Below are 19,000 nucleotides of genomic sequence, written 5' to 3' on the forward strand. Positions count from 1 at the left end.
ATTACCCAAAGAATCCTTTTGGAAATGGTTGTTTTATGTTAACATGTACTTTTTTCACTCACATGTCTGGTCGGCTGGCACACAGGCCTCAGGGGATGACCCTTGGTGCCGTGTGTGGGAGGTGAGGGTCCTCAGGGTTTTGTTGTTGGAAGGACAGCCCGCACTGGGGTCACGGGTGCAGCGGTGGCATTGACTCTGGGTAAACTGACTCAGGGTTGCACAATCACTCATTAAAACAAGAAGCACAGCGGCTTCAGGTGCCCGTGGAGACGGGCGTAGTTCACTCGGCTGTAAAAGCGCAGTCGTGCCAGAGGAACAAGGGGTAAAAGGGAGGCTGTTGCGGGCTTTCGAGGGGGCAGCTCTCCTGCCCCGGGAGGGTTTACAGGATGACAGAACTAAAACTAAAACTGCTGGTCTCAGGTGTTCCCAGAAAGGGCATTGTTGCCACAACAGTCCAGTCCGGAGCTTTAACTGTTTGTAGCAAGTGGATTTCCATTCAGAGGAAGATTTCTCCGGGGACGTGAGAGGCACTTCCCTGTCCTTTGTCTGGGATGCGTGTTTCTGAGTTCACACTTCTCTGGAGAGCGGCCTGGCGAGAGCTAATAGAGCAGGACCCTGGGACATGGCTCTCCTGTCAGCATCTTTCACAGTCAGATGTCTGCCTGTTGAAAGGTTTTCACCCTCCTGCCCTCCCACTCGGCTGTCTCTGGGCTCGAAGGGAGCTGGCAGATAGCACCCGCTCTGAGTGCACCTCCTCTGACTGAGCGGCTCCGCTCGCGGCCCCCTCCATCCCGTCCTTTCAGACTAAGCAGCTGTACCCCAGCGTCCACGCCGGAGGCAGAGGACAGTGGGAGGCAGTGACTTGAAGACAGGCACAGGGGCTGGAGCCCTCACAGAGGTTTTTCTACTTCACTTAAAAGTGTCCTTTTTGTGACTTTTCAAGCATTTTAAACATCTGCTTTTGCTAAGCTGATTGGCTTTTTTGCCTGTGGGAAGAGCTGGGAGCAGGCGTCTAGCTGCCTCCCTCTCCCCCGCTGCGCTCTCCCCAGGGCGTCCGGGCAGAACTGCTTACATGTGGTTTCAGTTGGCCACAGGGCTGTTTGCCTGTCATGAAGCAGGGAACTGCCTCTCACTGTCTCTGACGGCTTCCCAAGCGGGGACAGGCACTGTGGCAGCCGAGACAGCGGTCAGGAGATAGTGAGTGGCTGGCAAGTTTAAAAAGTTTCTAAGGGATTTGAACTCTGAAAAATAGATGAGAGGAGGAGATTTAAAAACAAACTTCGATAGGACACAATAGAGGTAACTATAGCTTAACTTTATGGGACATTGCTGTGCCAGGCTGGGCAGCCATGCCCGTCATGCCGGGAACCTGTGCACTGAAATCCTGCCTCGGTGTGTCCGGAGTCTGGCAGAGGCCTCGTCAGGTGGAACGTTCTGAAGGGCATGCTATAATTACGATATTGTGAGGTGGCGTTATTGCATAACTCAGGGACACGCCATTGTCGCCTACCCACTGGGGTGTTGCAAGAACAAGATTTGTGAGTTTTACTCCAATGGAGCTTTTCCAGTGATTAACCGCCACTCCCTTCCCAGACTTTTGGTTCCTTAAATGCCGGGTAACCTTCAGGACCACCGTGACCAGGGAGAAGGGCGCTTCCCGCGCGGGGTTTAGAAGAATAGGCCCAGGGAACAACCAGGGGCCCTGGTTTCAGCCGAGGCCCCGCGTCCCTGTCCGCTCTGCACGTTGAGGGCACAGCTTTAACGCTCTGCTGGGGGCTGTCACCAGAGCCCAGGAGCCCACGGTGCCTGCCCGCTTGTTCTCACAGAAACAAAACCAAACCAGTTCAAAGCTGGGGAAGACTGGTCATGCAAATAAGTCAGGGTAGCAAATGCAGACAGAGTTTGCTTAAATGAGGTCTCGTCTCAAACCTGGCCAGCAATTGGGTCAGTAATAGTTCTAATATACAGATTTATGAAACATTTTATAAAGAGAAATAACACATACTTCTTTCTGTACATAGAGGGATCCTCTTTGGTTAAGTTTTAAGTTACAACAGCACTTATTTAAACTTTAAAACTTTAAAAGGTTTTAAAATTAAAGAAACTATAAAATCAGCAACTGTATAATCACACTTATGTATATATACGATCTTTTATGTTGAAACTTATAGTTTATTTTTAAGGTGAGGAAACATATAAGCAATAATATAAATTCGAGTTTCGTTTTAAACTGTCTGGGCTTTATGGTAGAAATGAGGAACTTAGTTCCCAGGCCAAGAATGCAGTGCCGCCTTGTTACAAGTTCGTGCTCCTGGTCTGCTTTGAGTGGTGCACCTGCTGTTCTAAGGGATTTCGGAGAACGGCAGGGCAGCCAGGTTCTCGCGAGCAGGTCGTTTAAGATCCAGCCGAGAGCAGTTTTGAAAGAAAGGTGAATTTGAGAAGGAATGGTAGGTACTTACCGGAGGCAGGCAGTGCAGGGAGCGGGAGGCGGCGGGAGGCGGACAGTGCCCAGGAGCAGGACTGTCTCAGCCGGCTGCTCTCAGAAACTGAGCGGCCGCCCCAGTGGGAGGGGTTTAAGTGGAGGAGTTGCGCCCTCAGGGCCTGGAGATGCACCTGATATTCCTCCTGCCCGCAGCTACGATTCATGTGTTTGCTCCCACGTGTTTGCACCCACCGAGCCGCCTCAGAGCAGCGTCACCCATGGGCCAAGCCGAGCACCACTCTGTGCCTCCCAGAAGCTGCCTGCTTCCCTCGGGAGTGCCATCGTAGCGGCACGGAGTGCCGGCCAGGCGTCAGGACCATGGGGTCAGATGTGTTCCTGGTGAGAATAGAGAGGAATAGGGCACAGGTCAGCCTCCAATAATTATGTGATGTTGTAATGAAGAAGCACGTGAGACCTTCCCTCAGCCGCTCCAGCGCTCGTAGGGAGCAGCCTGCAAACACCGGCATTTAGTCCGAACCACGTCTCCCCCGACGGAGGCGGGCACTCTGGTGTCTTCTCCCTGGGTCTGAAGGAGACAGCTGTTGCCTTTCGCCCTTTACCCTGTGCCTGGCAGTCTTTGTCCTCCCTGGTCCTCCTCGAGAGAGCCGGGAGGGAGGGAGACAGGCTCAGCATTTGCCTTCCCGCGGGGACCTGCTGGCGCTTGCCCGGGACCGGTCGCTGGCCTGGCTCACTGTGGGGCGGGACTGCAGCTGCCGTGGGAATCCCACACCCTCTCTACCCTTTTCGTTCTTAAAAAAATAATAACTAAGACCATTTTTGAGCCTGTTTATCCCCCTCCCCACTTAAACTGCTTGCTCTTCAGTCCGTGGCTGTGTCCCCACTGTTTGTGTGGCTGGAAGAGATGTCAGTTTGGGGACGGGAGAGGAGGCTGTGAGCTGGGTCAGACCTGGCCACGTGTGGTGTTCCTGGCACAGGGTCGGGCTTCCCAGGCCACAGACTGTTTTTTTGTTTGTTTGTTTCTTTAAAAACTTAAGGCTTAAGATTTTACTTAAGGCTTTACCATTGGGTTGAATTATTTAAAAATGTTTTTAGTTACTTTTGTCCATGTTAAACATCGTGTACTTGAAAGAGGAAAATGTGGCTTAAAGTCTTGTCACAGAAAGCAGCGGATCCCTGCTGCTCCCCTTGCTGCGGGGGAAGAAGCCACCGAAGCTTGGTGCCTTCCCCGCGGTTGCATCATGTCTGGGTGATGTGGGTCGAGAGTCTGGCTGGCCTCCGCCCTGCCAGCCCTGTGCTCTGTGGGTGTTGAGGGTGGGGGTGGTGTCACGTTGCAGGTGCACTGGATGGGGGACCCAGGATGGCTTCACTTACCTGCCTGGTGTCCTGGAGTGGGCAGCTGGGTCCTCCCTCCCCAGGTCGTCTCCTCAGAGGCCTCTCCGGGAGGGGGTCAGTCTGACTTGGCTCAGGACTCTGGGAGAGCCACGTCCAAGCTTCCGGTCCTCAGCAAGGCCAGGCCGTACTTCACCGGCCCGGGTTTGAGGAGAGGGTGCTGGCCCACCTCTCAGGGGAGGCTGTCCCCTCCCAGTCTCCCCAGGGCACCACCTGGACCTTCTCTTGGCTAAGTCTTCGGTGTTTACCTCCTGGCTTCCAAATAACATTTCTCCAGGGCTCTGTCCATTCCCTCCACCCCCCCTTGCTGCTTCCAGTTGTGGGCGTTATCTGTTGACTTCCCTTTATGGAGAATGAGTTTCACTCCCTCTTTTCTGCCTTCTCACCTACCTTCCCCATCCCCCTAGATTTTCTCCACCTCTTTCCTGCATAGAAATCCCGCTTCCTGGATCCCACATGGTCTCTGGTTGACTGACCCTTTATTTTGGTCATCCTGTGTGTGGGCTCCTGAGAAAAAGAGTCCGAGAGAGGCGAGGTTTGGAGAAGGATGGATTGGAAGTGTCTTTGTTCTACCTGCTACCTGGTTTGCAGTTGTTTCGGCTGGGTAGAGGATCCCAGGCCCGGAGTCATCACCTGCAGGTTTGAAAATATTCTGGGGCATCTAGCCAGCAGCACTGCTGTTGAAAGTTTGATGCCATTCTGATTCCTGATTCTTTCCCCCAACATTTTAATACGAAACGTTTCAAACAGACAAGTGGTCAGGATTTGACAGTGAGTGCTCTGCGAATGCCAGCTGCTGTGAGCCTGGTCTGCAGAGGCAGACAGCACAGGGAGAGTCACCCAGTCCGAGGGGCCGAGCAGGGTCTCCAGGCAGCACAAGGGTTTCCCAGGCAGGAAATGCTGCCCGGTGAGGTGCTGCAGCTGCGAGCTGCACCAGGGGCCAGCACGGTCAGCATTTCGGTCGAGCTCCTGCCTGTTGGGCCGCGATGGATCTGGTGTGAGAGGGACGGGCGTCCCAGCAGCACGGCCTGCAGGGTGGTCGGTGCCGCAGGCTCCCGCTGCAGCATCAGATCTTTGCTGTGACGTGACCCCTGTCACCCTTGTGGTGTGTGAGCCGAAAGCCGTCTGCTTCTGAGGTGAGGCCTGCAGAGGGCTCGCTCCTCTGCTTCGCCGTTCGGACAGCTTGTCTTCCTTCCCATCCTCTTCTGTCACCACCTGTCACCGCCCCTCGCCCCTCCCCTCCTGTCCTCTGGCAGCACCGTCCTCACACTGTGCTCAGTGCCGGCTGCTTGCCTCAAGTCTGGGACCCACCGTTTGCTCCCTTGTGACTCGGCCGTCCCGTCTGAGGGAGATGCGCTGGGGCATCCACTGGTGGGTTCCCACGCTGGTGTGGGGGGAATGGCCTGTGTCACAGCAGAACCCCTTTATAGGGAACGGGTCACTTACAAGGAAATGAGATAGTTCTTATTTTAATCGTTTGCTTTCCTTTTGGGGCGCTGCCTCACGAGGAAAGGAGAAAGGAAAGGAAAACTCGACAGAAAATTCAGAGGCATGATGTCAGTTTCTCTGACTTCCGTTGTGGGAGAGCCCTAGCCAGCTGCCAAGACAGTGCTCGAGCTAACCCCCTCCTAAGGTTCGGTACCCGGGGCCCAGCCCGGGGGGGCGGGGTGAGGTGTATCTCAGGCCTCCCCAGGTGTGAGGTGTGAGGAGCTCAGGCCAGTGGGGTGGGACGCAGGCCGGATGCTGCTCCCCCAGGAGCACAGGGTGGCATGGCCTTGGGGTCCCTTTCAGCAGATTCCAGGCTCCTGGAGGGCAGGGCAGCTTCAAGTGTCTTTTGGCAGCTTACGTGTACGTGTATGCGTGTGCGTGCGTGTGCATGTGCGTGCGTGTGCACACACAGATACATGCACACACACTGCTCACCAAGCTCTTGCTGAGAGGACCGAGCGGAAGGGGAGCCCCAGCGCCGTGCCCTGTGCCTCGGCTCCGTGTGCTCCTCGGGAAGGTGCTGCTCAGGGTCCCGGACTGCTTGTGTCTGGGCTCCCGGAGCCTGGTTCTGAGATGCCCGGCTGTCGGCGTCTGCTCTCCCGTGCTGACAGGCGTCTGTGGCACACTGGGGGCATTTTCCGTCCTCTCCAGTGTCCTCTCTGTGGAACTCCATTGTTTCCACATTCCCCCCTTTCTGCCTGGTCTCTCTTCCCTGCGCCCTGAGCTCTCTGCCGGCATGTGACTGGTGTCTTGCTTTTGAGGCGCTCTTTCTGTGGACCGAGGGCCTGGCCCTACCCCCCTACACTCAGAGCTTACCAGCTGGACTGGACCCCCTCTTGGACCAGTGGTGCAGGAGCCGGCCAGCCCGGCCCGCTGTGTGTGCCGGGCGGCGGGGCTGGCACTGAGCTGTCTGTCTCAGGTGATGCCTTTGGTTTCTCACGTCAGAAAGCCTCAGATTATCAGAGGGCCTTCGCCTCATCCAGTCGAGTAACTGCTGGCGTGTAACACACTGCCTCCATGGCCACTTGCTTATTATTCCAGCGATGCCACAGTCTCGCTTCTTGTGGAATTGGAGCTGCTTTAATTCAGGGAGCGGGCCACAGGGGATCTGCTGCCCCCTCCTCCCAGGCCTTCTGGTGGGCTGCGTCCTCACCCCTCCGGACCTTGTGAGGGGAGAGGGAGCGGCGGTTCAGGGTGTGTGGCCTGTCGGCAGCTCTGTGCCTGACACACAGCCCGGCTCCTCCCTCCGATTCCTGTCCCCAAGGAGCCTGTGGAGCAAGGGGCAGGGAAATGGATTCCTCTCGCCTGGGCGACTGGGCCTTGGGGACACAGGACCGACAGAGCAGGTGAGAGGTTCTTGTGGACCTTCCAGTGCGACTGGGCTGCGGCTTCTGCTTCTCAAGTGAAACTTAAAACCGAGTTTTGTCTTCATTTGGGAAAGTGACTCAGGGTTGGCATCAGGGCCAAGTGTTGAGGGCTCAGTTCCCCTGCCCTTGCCTCCTGTCCCACCTCACGGTGAGGCGTCCCTGTCAGTTTCCTGTGCTCTGTCCTCTCTCCACTGAATGGCTGTGAAAAGGTGCCCTTCACACAGCGATCGCTGGGCTCAGTCACCATTGGTGCAGAAGCCACTTAGTTCACTGGAACAAGGACGACTAATAGATTAGACCCCTCCCCCAAGGTACAGATAACATCAGTGAAAATCATAACAAAGGAACGGACAGAAGACAGCGAGGGATGGGGGTTTGAACGGCCACATTTATTTCTCAAAGTCTGGAAGCGGGGATCCCAGATCAAGGGGCTCAGGTTCTGGGCTCCCACGCCAGGCAGCCCTCTGCCGGTGCCCGTCCCCCTGCGTGTCCGGCACCGTCCCTGCTGTGGTGCTGCCCTTCCCTGCCAGACTGATGGCTTCAGGATGGAATTATCAGGAGGAGGGAAGGCAAAGGTGTTTGCTCTTAAAAGTCATTTCTTATTTGGTTGTTTAAATTGAGGTCAAATTCACATCATCAAATGAACGCTAACCATTTTAGAGTGAACAGCTCCGTAGCATTTAGTACATTGACAGTGTACACAACTATCACTTCATCTAGTTCCAAGACGTCATCACCGAAGAAGAACCCGTCAGCCCATGACCCCTCCCAGCCCGACGGCCACCACCTACGTCCTGTGTTTATGGGTTACTTCTCCGGCACCTTTTGTGTAAGCGGGGGCATGCGACGTGGCCTTTTTGTGTCTGGCCTCTTTCACTGAGCATAGTGTCAGAGCTTCGTTCCTTTTATGATGAATAACATCCACCGAACGGACAGGCCACTTTCCCGTTCACTAGTGGGCGGACAGTTGAGTTGTTTCCACGTTTGGACACTGAGCAGAGCTGCTATGAATATGCAACAGCTTTTGGTTGGAACACTTGTTTTCATCTCTCTGGGCCTGTGTCTCGGAATGGAATGCTGCATCTCATGGGACCTGTGTGATGTGTGGAAGAGCCACCATACTTTCCCAGCAGCCGCGCCATCTCCCACCCCGCACCCCGCACCCCGCACTCCACCAGCAGTGTGCAGTGCCCGGGCTCCCGTCTCCATATCCTCAGTGGCACCTGTGCTTTTCACTTTCTTGATTGCACCCAAACTAGAGGGTATCTCATTATGGCTTTGATTTGCGTTTCCTGAACGATTCATAATGTTGAGCACGTTTCCATGGCCTGTTGGCCATTGTACGTGTCTTTGGAGAAATCTTTATTCATGTCCTTTGCCCCATTTTAAAATTAGGTTGTGTGTCTTTCGTTGTTGATTTGTATATTCTGGATTCTAGATCCTTATCAGATAAATGATTTGCAAATAATTTCTCCCATTGTGTGGGTTGACTTTTTATTCTCTTGATAACATCTTTGTATTGTCATTTCTAGTAATTCTTCCTTTTTCATTCTTTTTTTTTAATGTGTATACATTTTTTGGGGGTAGGAGTATGTGGGTATACACACATGCATTAGAGGGTTTTCAAAGGGTATCAAATTCTTTTACTTTTAAGTATTTGGTTCTCTTTAATTAAATTAAGATTCTTTATGAAAGAATTCACAGTTGAATGAAAAAGCATAAAGCATGTCAAAGTAATAAGTGTTTAGAATTTATACTGTGCATGTATGTATGAAAGCCATATGAAACCTGTCACATGGTTTTATCTGTTATTTTAAGAGGTGAAATTCATAGTTTGGGCCTAAACTAAGATTGTGACAATAACGAACATGGTGATATAATTGTGTGTGTGTTAGTTATACACAGTGTGCTCAGGAAGTAATGTCTGTCCACATAATTTATTCTGTTGTTTTAGATACTTTGATGGCATTTATGCTATTTCAATAGAAAGTCTTTTTATGAACCCTTTAATGAGAAATCTTGCTTCCTGGAAGAAACCTACGAAGTGTAACTCCACATTTCCCCAGCTTTGTTGCTGTCTATTGCTAGCAGCATGCCCACTGGGCCATGACGTTGAGTGCAGGAGGCTGGTGTGACTGACGGCCTTCTAGGGAGGCCGAGGAGCGTGTACTTGAATTTCCGGTTTGCTGTGAGAGTGCGTGAGCATTTCTCCCAGCGACAGGGCCCAGGGCCGCCTGGTTGGCGGGTGTGCCCTGTGGATGCAGGCACGGCTGGTTTTTCATGTGCCGTGGTGAGGTGGCCATGGTTTCCTTGTACCTGTTCTCATGCTCTGTCCTCTCTGGAGAAAGGCTGCCCAGCATGGACGTGCTTGTGTGGAGGTGACTCCCTCAGCCGCCGCCCGGTGCAGAGGCATTCCTGCCTCAGCCCCACGCTTGTCCTCTGAACGCCGTGGGTGGCAGAGCTGAGCGCCAGCTCACCGGCTCTGTGGGAAGTGAGCCTGTGGTAGGGTCCTGAGAAGTGGACCCAGCATCACACCACGTGAGAAAACACAGAGGCTTCGATTTCTTGCGCGGCAGCGAGACTCCTTTCAGGGCTAGGAAACTGCTCTAGTTTGGGTGCAGTGAAGAACTCGGTGTCGGCCCTGAAGTGGGTTCCAGAGCTCATTCAGAGCTAATTCAGGGACTGGAGTGGGGATGGAGGGGGGCAAGCTCTCCTAAGGGCTGTAGGTGTGAAAGGGGGAGTTAGAAGGGGGGGGCTTGCTGTTTTCTGGACAGAGGGAGGAGGAGGCCAAGCTCTGCCCCCCGCCCCCCGTGGGACCCCTGCCAGGCATGGCCAAGCCTGAGGGCGAGGTCATGGGGTCGGGGGAGGTCAGGCAGTGGCTGGGGCTTGACTGCAGGCAGTGTGGCCGTGACAGGCTCTGATCAGAAGATGCTGCCCACACTCACCTGCCCTGGCTGTCTCAGGCCCAGCTCTCCAGGGACCAGGAGAGATTCAGAAGTGGGTGCTGATAACTTGGCTAAACGCAGTGGCAGGCTTGTCATTGTCATTACCAAACGCTGATGGCCTGTCACCTGCACATTTGTGTTCCGTCCTACTGACCCTCCGGCCTTGGGCAGTCTTCTTGGGCTTTGTACGTTCTGTAGGTCAGGGTCCAAGACCCTCTGCTCAGTGAGGGGGGTCTACATGGCACGATCCTCCAGGCCCGCCAGCTCTGAAACTGTGTGTGGGGACACTCTTGGGGCCAGTGGAGGCCTGGGCACTGTGGCTGGGAATCCAAGGCCGTGAGTCAGTGGCAGAACTGGTCCCTGACTTCCTGGTTAAGCCTTTAATTCTCCTGTTCGCTTATTTTCGCTTCTTTCAAGTTGTACTTGGGCCACTCTGTCATCAGCTGTGGGCGGTTCATATGCCAGCGGCCTGTTGCTGAGCAGAGCAGGGCGGAGTGCCCCTCGCCACACTCAGTTCCTTCACTCCACTGGCCTCTGGCAAGGCACAGAGTGGACAGTGCTGTCCCTGTGTGGTCTACCAGTTGGGATAGGAGAGAGAGAGAAAGCGAGCCGAGCGAGAGCACATTTTTTCCTCTCACTGAAAGGAGGATCCTTGAGGGAATCATAAGAGCATTTAACTTGCAAAGAACCTTGACTCGAAACTAACAGACATGGGCTCAGGCCGGGGGCCTTGCTGGGAAGCCAGCACCCCAGCATGACAACAGAGGAGGTGCCGCTGGCCTTGAGGGGACTGTCAGCGGCTCTGGGCCTCTGTGGGCACCAGCTCTCTCCTTCGAGGTCGCCTCCTACGTCCCTTTGTTTTTTTGTGGGGGCTCTTGGGTCCCGAGTCCCTGGGCTCAGCTATGCAGTGGGTGTTTCCTTGAACCTGGGCACCTGGACGAGGTGTCGGTGACATCGTGGGCTGGGTCAGCTCTCATGGAGAGCTGGAATCTCCATGTGACAGCTTCCCCCGGTGGGTACCAGTGGCGTTCCTTTGAATTTAATGAGCCAGGGCCCATGCGGGGAGAGCCGGGCTGTTTGGTGGCTTCGCTCCAGGCGCTGTGGTGCTGCTTGTCACCTGCTGCTGATGGGTGACAGCTGCTCAGGCACAGCCCTGACTCAGCACAGTGTGTGCTCAGCCCCTGTGGGTGCTGTGTCCCGGCCGGATGAAGCGACGGGCTGCCCCTCCTTCCTGTTGGGAGCCTGGTCGCAGGCGCAGCTGCCACTTCCTCCAGACAGACTTACAAGGAGTGGAATGCCCTGACCTTGGAGAAAGTGTCTGAAAGTCAGGTTTCAGGATTGAGAAAACTGGAAAGGGAGCATGTTGGTTGCAGGTTGCATTTTCCACCTGAGGGTTGTTTCTGAGCAGACAGCATCTCACTTCCAGGGCAGCAGGCGATGTGCGGCCATCCCTGACGCTCCCTGGGAACCAGCACCCGGCCATGTGGAGGCAGCTCTTTGGGGTCCTGTTTCCTCCAGCAGGATCGATGAGGATCTGGTAGAGTAGGTGGAGCTTTCTGATGCTGGAGGTGGGTGAGGCGGGGGACACCAGGTTATGGAGTTGCTGTCAGCTTCTGGGCCTGACCAAGGTGCTGAGTCACATGCAGTGACAGCTCGTACAGGAACTGTAAGATCTGCAGGACGTCTCGTCAGACATGGCTCTTGCAGCTCTCAGTCCGGGACATTCTTAATGAATCTGTCCTTGGGAGCAGCCTTAAAAGTGAAAGAGACGCCCCTCGGATGTCACTCCTCATCCCCGAGGGGCCTCGTCATTGCGGCCTCTTCTTTGACCGAGTGGTAGAGGGTGAGGGCTGCACCCTCCCAGGTTCTGTGAAGGGGTCTGACTTGCACGATGAAATACATTTTGTGTGCAGAATATAAAACCTGTGTGATATGTTGACCTCTGAACCAGCGACGTTGTCCTTGCTGGGCATCAATCAGATATGGCGTCCAGCCAACACCACTTACACAGACGCACTTCCCGCACGCTTTAGGGATTCTGTAAACACCGACAGCAGCCTGAGCTCAGTGGAGATGCTCAGCCTTACGTTTTATCAGCTTCCTGACTACTTGTCCTTGTGCCCCTGCACCCCTCCCCCCCGACATGGTTCAGGCTCAGTTGTGGCCCTGGCTCTGGACGGGTGGAGAGCTGGGCAGGCGGTGTGGCGGGAACGGCTCTCGACACCGAGGGACTAGGCCATGGTCACACAGAGGAACGGTGCTTCTTGTCCTTTGCCTCAGCCGTGCTTCGTAGTAATTTCAGAAGGTCCTGCCAGGTGGGACGGTGGCGCCTGTTCTGAAACAGTGGCTTCCTCCTCTTGTGATCCCATCCCTCCTGTGAGGGCCAGTGGCTACTGTGCCTGATCTGCTGTGCATTGTAGTAATAGCGGTGCCCACTGAGCCTGCATCGTGCGCCGCATGTGGTGGGAACTCACGTGATCTTCAGGGCACCTGTGAGAAAGCTCCCATCCTGGCCCCTTGACCAAAGAGCCTTGGCTCTCAGCCACAGCTGGGCCCTGAGACCTACCTGCACAGACAGGTGAGGCTCTGGTCAGGGCCTGCCCCAGTAGCACAGGACGATGGACACGGGCCTGGCCAGGGCAGCCCAGGGTCGGCGGGCTGGGGGCCCACACACTCCGAGGGCAGATTATAGTCTGCACCCCGCATGCAGAGGGCCTCTAGGACAAGTTCTCAGAAGTGTCCTGTGGGAACTGAAAGCCGAATGTCTATGGAATCAGATATTCTGTCCATCATTTCCTCTTGTCGCCTAGCAGTTTCAACACTGGCTTTTTTTCCTGAGCAAGTTGGACTGCATTTTTGAGGAAGATATGATGGCTATTTGTACTGGTGGCCGAAACAGAAGTTCTACGGTGATGGCCACACCCTCTTCCCAAAACCTGGGGCTTTCCTAGGCTCCGTCTGGGCAGGCAGGCTCCAGGTTCTGAGTGCTGAAGTGGCTCAGAGGTTTCCAGGGGGAATGGGCTCCATGCATCTTGGGAGATGTCATCCTGTGCACCCTGGGAGATGCTGTCCCAGTGCACCCTGGGAGGTGTCATTCTAGTGCATCCCAGTAGATGTGGCTCAGTGCATCCTGGGAAAATCACCCAGTGCAGTCCAAGTGAATGCCTTAAGTGATGATTTTGTTTTTTAAATTAGTATAATTTATGACTTATCAAGACATAACTTTGTGCTGGCTATGTGATGACTTTTTTAGGAACAGGTTATTTATACACCTACAAAGAACGCCTGGGTTCCTCCTGTCCCCCTTTTGTCCCCTGGGGTGTGCACGCTGTAAGCCTGCACTCTGAGGGTTAAGTCGTTTCTTTCACCTGGAGGCTGCTGTGCCCTTAGGCAGTTGGTAGACAAATGACATGCTGTCTAGAGAGGAGGGTGTTTAAATTATATTGCTAGACTCTGGGTTGCCAAAAGGAAGCCCTCTGGGGAATCTTATATATTTGACATGCATTGGCAGTGTGTAATTGGAACCATGAGAAAGGTTTTTTTGTTCAAAGCTATTGAGGAGTTTCCTTATTTTAAACCTGTTGAATCTGGAAAGAGTTGTCTTTGAATTTTTGTCTCTGATAATGACTTTTTGTTAAAGTGTAGGGCAGAGACTTTCTACTCCATATATTGCCTCCTCTCCTCCAGAGCCTGGCCACTGAGAGGTCTGTCCTTGTCCTCTGGGTCCTAATGTCCGAGCTAGCAGCCCAGGCTGTTCTTTCCCCCAGAAGAGTGTGGAGAAGGGCTGATGGTCAGCTGGCAGCCACGAGCCCTGGGGTGGGCGTGGCAGATGCACGCCTGACCCAACCTTTCACCCTCCCACCCCCTGCCCAGCCACAGGCCTTACTATCCTCTTGGGATTAATTGGAGCTGATAGGCTCATTTTTAATTTTCTTGTCTAAGAAATCTGTCATCTTGCTTGCTCTCCTCAGCGGTTTTACTTTCTGCAAATCAAATTCCTTTCTAGTGACGCACGAGGAAAGGGTTCCCACTGCCACCCAGTGATGGCTCCGGTTCCCTGTCAGACCCCGTCCAGCCGCACAGCCTCTGGAGTGCTGGTAGCTACCTCTCTGCACTTGAGTGCAGTCACCGATGTTGCAGGTGCTGCGGAGGGGCCATCAGAGGTGTGAGTAGGAAGGTGACAGGACAGATGATGAAGGCTGTGCTGAGGATGGAATGCAGGCAGGCGGGGCTCTGCCAGGTGTGTGCGTGGTTCTGGCAGTGAGGCTCCTGAGGCCAGGCGGGCTTGGGTCTTTATTTCTCTGAGTCAGTTCTGCGGGAGGACACAGAGAAATCCAGCAATTTGGCAGTGGGCTGGGCAGCTGCCCGAGGACACAATCCAGGGGCGTGTTTGAGTACCAGGGACAAAGTTGGGGTTCCCTGGCTACACAGAAAGCACAGCCCCCATCCCCACTGGTCGGGCTCATGTCAGGTGTACAGCTCCTAGCCCTCTCACAACTGATCTTTTCCCACAACTTGAAACTGAGAAGTGGGCCAGGTGAACCTGTGGTTGGACTTGACGAGGCTGTCAGTTTTCCCAAAAGTAAATGCCAGTCAAACCTTACGAAGACCTGTCTGTATTGAGGCAGTTGTCCATTAGTGGAACACAAGTCCGCGGTCTGTGTCCTTGTCCTCATTGCTGACGGACCTTCCTAGCCAACAAAATGTCACTTTAGGAAACTGTCTCACTTTGACTTGGGATCAGACACTTGGGCTTCCCAAATAGGGGTCAGACAATGGGGGTGCAATGGCAGTGGCTCCCCCAGCAGCTCAGTGACCTTGGGGTGGTGAGCAGGTGAGGGTGGGGCTCTGTCCACACGGAAGTGGCCTTCTTCCAGGTGGCACCGAGCATCCCTAAGTGTGTCGTTGGGTGGGATGTCTGCACGAAGTGGACGTCGAGGTACTGACTGCTGTCATTCATAGTAGTCTGTTTCGAAATTGATTTTGTCTGGTGGACCGGTAAATTGGGACTCAGCAGTTAGCATCCAGCTTTCCCTCTGGCTATGCAATTGCTGCACGGTCTTACCCAGAGCTGTCGGCGGCTGTGTTCAGGTGACGGTTTAGGGAAGCTGGTGTGGCAGCGACACCACGTTTATGTTATGCTTTTCTCATAAAGGTGCCACAGCCTGTTAGTTTTGACACTCGTCGGGCCATGGACGGGCTATCCTGTTAGCACACAAAGTGAGAATGAGCAACACTCGGAGTCGTTCCAGGTAAAACAGTTGAAGACCACGTTTAAGCATTACAGATGTGGTACCGTTTAGAGACAGTCGTTTAGAAGTCACTGACAGATTAACTGCTTCATCTGCAGCGGCCGTGGCCTCTTGCCTGTTTGGCATTTACTCGTCCTCAGGAGTCTTGATTGTGAGCTTCATGTTCAGAAGGTGGACATGGCCAGTCCCAGGGAGCGATGGGTGTTCTTTCAGCAAGGATGCTGCCTGGGGAGGCAGGCCTTCGTCAGCTTGGGCGGCTCCTCTCAGCGAGGTGGCCTGGCTTGGGGTGCTGTGCGGGTGGGAGGCAGCACGCACCTGGTCGTGGCTGAGAGAGATGTGAGGCCAGCGTGGAATTGGTGTGGGTGCTGGGAGGACTCCCGAGGGAGACGCAGGAGCCGGCTTGTGCAGCCCGCTCTGCGGTGAAGGAGCGCTGGGCAGACCAAGGCTGAGAGCCCTGTTGGTCCAACAGTGGTGGGGCCGGCGGGAGAAGCTGGGGGAGGAGCGATGGGCCCCTCAGCGCTGCTGTGGGCAGGGCAGGCCGTGGCTGGACCTGGGAAGCAAGGAGGGCGACCTTGGCATGTTGAGCGCATCCTGAGCTGTGCGAGGCCTCTGGCTGGGTGGGGGTGGGGGTGGGGGTGGGGGTGACAGCCTCAGTTTCAGGTGTTGTGGAATTTGAGGGGCCTTTACCACATCTCAAGTGGGGTGTCCTGCTGTTGGGTAGAGGAATATGCAAACTTGGTACGAGGGTGGGCCCACGTTTGGGGTCCTGAGTGCACGCAGATGCAGAGTGAGACCACCTCAGGCTGGGGTGACCTTGGCGTCCACGGCTGGCTGCCCTGCGGCATCCGCTCCTCCATCAGACCTCTGACTGCAGCTGCCTGAGCCGTTGCTGATCCTCTGAGCAACACGCTTCTCGAGTTCCCCCCTCTGTGGCGGTGGGTGTCATTGAGGATGTGATGTCTTCGAGCTTTTTATTTTAGAGAACGTTTTTTAAATGCAGTTTAAAGTAAATTTACGTGAACATTTTACAATCTTATTAAAAATAATTGCCACATGTGTATAAAGTAAACTATACAGAATCAAATCCACTTTTTGTTATTTAAATAGAAGCAAATATCCTTGTATATAGAAAGGCAGAAGGGTTACTTGTGTATAATATTCATAGTCGTGCCTTGTCTCCATTGATTTATTTTTTATTTTTTACCTAAGACAGTTTTTAGATACATTTCTCTGGAAGATAATTTCTGTGAGGATAGGTACACGTACGAATATTTGATGCTTTAGTTTTCTTAACTTCACACTGGGGTGCCTTTCTCAGGCTGCCTGGAGTCACAGTGGGAGCCGTGCACGACGAGAGGCTCGCGGTGCTGGCCGAGGGTGCTCGGAGGACGTGTGTGCTGACGTGCGCTCCGGCACCGTGGGGGCTGGCGGTGACGCGCTGCCTTGCGGTCCCATTGGCCTCACCGCTGGCTGTTGAGCGGCACCTGCGTTTTCCTTGTTGAGTGCTTGGTCTCGCTCACCTCTTGTGCTGGGACCCTCACCCTCTCACGACGTCACGTGTGAGAGCTGCATGGCGGGCTTCTGGGGTGGCCCCGTGTGGGAAGCCTGCAGTCCCTCATCCTGCTGGCGACTGTGGCTGGGGGTGTGACACGGCAGAACACGGATGCTGTGTTTGTGTGCACTGATAGGACACCCTCCCGTGGCTCACATCCCGAGGGGGCGTGGGGCGTGTCCTTCTCCCTTCCGTGGTCTGTCATTCAGCGCCACGGGGTCAGATGTTGACCAGAAGCGTGTTGGCCCCAGACACGATCTCCATTTCCTGGGACCCACATCTCCTCTTCTCACTTTTCTACCCACCAGTGCCAGCTGTTCCGTGCATTTTGTGGCAGCATCCTTGTCTGTTTTCAGTCAGTAAATTGGGACTTCCAGTGTGGTCTTTGTGTCACTTTAAAAAAATTTAACGTTGTGTTTGATTTTTAAATTACAATGTTTACGTAAGCTTTTTCTATTACACTTAAAAATTATAATTATTTTAAAAGGCTTTAAAATTGTTTGGTTCATTTATAAAATTAATTACATTTTTTAATACTTTAAAAACCTAATACATGAATGTGATATTTTATTTTTAAGTAATTTATGTGTCTCTAATAAGCAAAACCTTTCCAGGTACTTGAAAAGTTTTAGCTCTTTTAAACATTTCATTACCCTCACCACATGTCTGAAAATTCATATCTTTATATGAAAAGTCACCTGTTATAGTAAATTACTCATTTAGATATTTTATAATGGAACCAGGATAATCTGTTATGTATTTCAAATTATCTTAAACATCAGCTATTTCAGACCATTAAACGCATGTAGCTTGTCCATAAAGTTACCTGGAAGCATGGAGGGCCCAGTGGGCGGACTTACCTTATCCTTTCAGCTCTGGGTCCTGAGACCCCCCCAGTGATAGACCCCCTCTGAGCAGAGGCAACACACCTGTGTGATGGGGGTTCTCCTCTCCCCCAGGGCTGCTCATTAGGCAACTGCTTCGGGCCACAGTTGTAAACCAGGGATCTTTAAGATCCCTTTGACAAGACTCCGAGGCTGGGGTCCCCTGTGAATTGCAGGCCTGTCTTCCCGCCCCCTCGGCAGTTCTCCCTTTGAGTCTCCCAGGCTCCGGCTGCCTCCTGCACGCCCTCCCCACTGGGATCGAGCCCGCAACCCGAGCATGTGCCCTTGACCCGAATCAAACCCAGGACCTTCCCAGTCCACAGTCCAACGCTCTATCCGCTGAGCCAAGGCTAGGGCTTTGGGCAACTTTAAAAGACTTGTTCACCTGATTTGAGCTGGCGGACTTCTGTTTTCCTTCTGCATGTTCGTTTTCTGACGAGGCCATCACTTTTACAGAACGACCTTGGGGTGGACCGTGCATATTGGTTCTGCCTGCCTCTGTTTGGTGCTGAGGGGCCGACAGCCGTGTGACCACAATAGACGCTATTTCTTTAAAACCACACGTGCTGCCTCCCTGGTCCCATTCAGCCTGTCTTCTCTGCCCAGTGGTTCCTGTGATCCTGAGGGCGCTGACCTACGAGGAGAAGCGGGGTGCCTGCAGTGTGGGTGACAACGTCAGGGACGCCGCCTGCTATGTGTGCTGGGCCTTCGCACGTGCCTACGAGCCTCAGGAGCTGAAGCCCTTCGTGGCCGAGATTTCAAGGTAAAGCCTGTTAAGAGTCGTGGCGGTCAGAGCTGTCTCTGCTCTCGCCCTCAGATCGAGCCCTCAGTGGCGCTCGAGGAGCAGCCAGCACAGCGCAGCTCCCACAGAGGTGCTCTTGAGCTGATAACAGTCTTAAAGGATGGCCTGTTCCAAAGAAGCAGCTCAGGATCCTTTTTCGTGGGTAAACAGCTCAGGCGGTGTGTTGAGGAGGAATGTTCTAGAGGCTTTGGCTGGCCTGTGGTTAGCAGGTCCCTAGATGAAGGGACTGGGCATCTGGGAGAAGGTGGAGGAAGCAGGCGGGCATCTAAGCATTTGCGTGTTCTGCCGAGAGAACGTCAGTGGTCAGCCTTCACCTCGGAAGGAGTTCAGCCTTCGGGTGGCAGCCCTGCTGTGGAGGGCGGGGCTTGCCTGCCTGGTCCCCTGATTCTTGTGGGCTCGCACTTGCGTATTCACTGGTCACAGGATTGACTAGCATCTCCTTCATCGACACCTTCTGAAGAGCCCTCGTCAGCTTGGCTTTGGGAGACGGGGAGATGTGTGCTCTCCGGCTTGTTGGAGAACTGAAACTGGCAGGCTGGTGGCCCCATCAAATGCGGTGGCAACGTGGCCTTGGGTTCTCGGTGTGTCCCCAGCGCAGCCCCCAAGGCGTCTGTATGCCCCCTGCTGTCATGTCCCGTTTTTAAGATCTGCTATATTTTTGTTTGGGAAAAATGCAAAACAAAGGTGTCCCAGTACAGTGAGATTTTTAGTTATTTTTGTGTCTGCTTTGTACTGTGTTTTTGGGCGTGAATACGTCCGGCCTTTGTGGTTGCTGTGTATGAAGTGGCCGGAGGAGGTGCCCAGCATGGTGGCAGCCTCGGCGTTTGTCATGGTGCGTGACACTCAGCTGATGACTTGGACTAGGAAATGGATTTCAG

The 19,000-nt window shown here is 53.9% G+C and overlaps 1 protein-coding gene across 3 annotated transcripts in view; it reads left to right on the forward strand.

The window, feature by feature from the left end:
• Positions 1 to 19,000, forward strand: part of TBCD (tubulin folding cofactor D) — a 103,553-nt gene that overhangs the window by 42,910 nt on the left and 41,643 nt on the right. For all 3 annotated transcript variants that reach the window (XM_008155108.3, XM_054709580.1, XM_054709581.1), the window contains exon 14: positions 17,927 to 18,083. In XM_008155108.3, the coding sequence (XP_008153330.2) occupies positions 17,927 to 18,083 (157 nt within the window). The remainder of the gene's footprint in view (positions 1 to 17,926; positions 18,084 to 19,000) is intronic.

The sequence above is a fragment of the Eptesicus fuscus genome, chromosome 20, assembly GCF_027574615.1.
Source record: "Eptesicus fuscus isolate TK198812 chromosome 20, DD_ASM_mEF_20220401, whole genome shotgun sequence".
Lineage (NCBI taxonomy): Eukaryota > Metazoa > Chordata > Mammalia > Chiroptera > Vespertilionidae > Eptesicus > Eptesicus fuscus.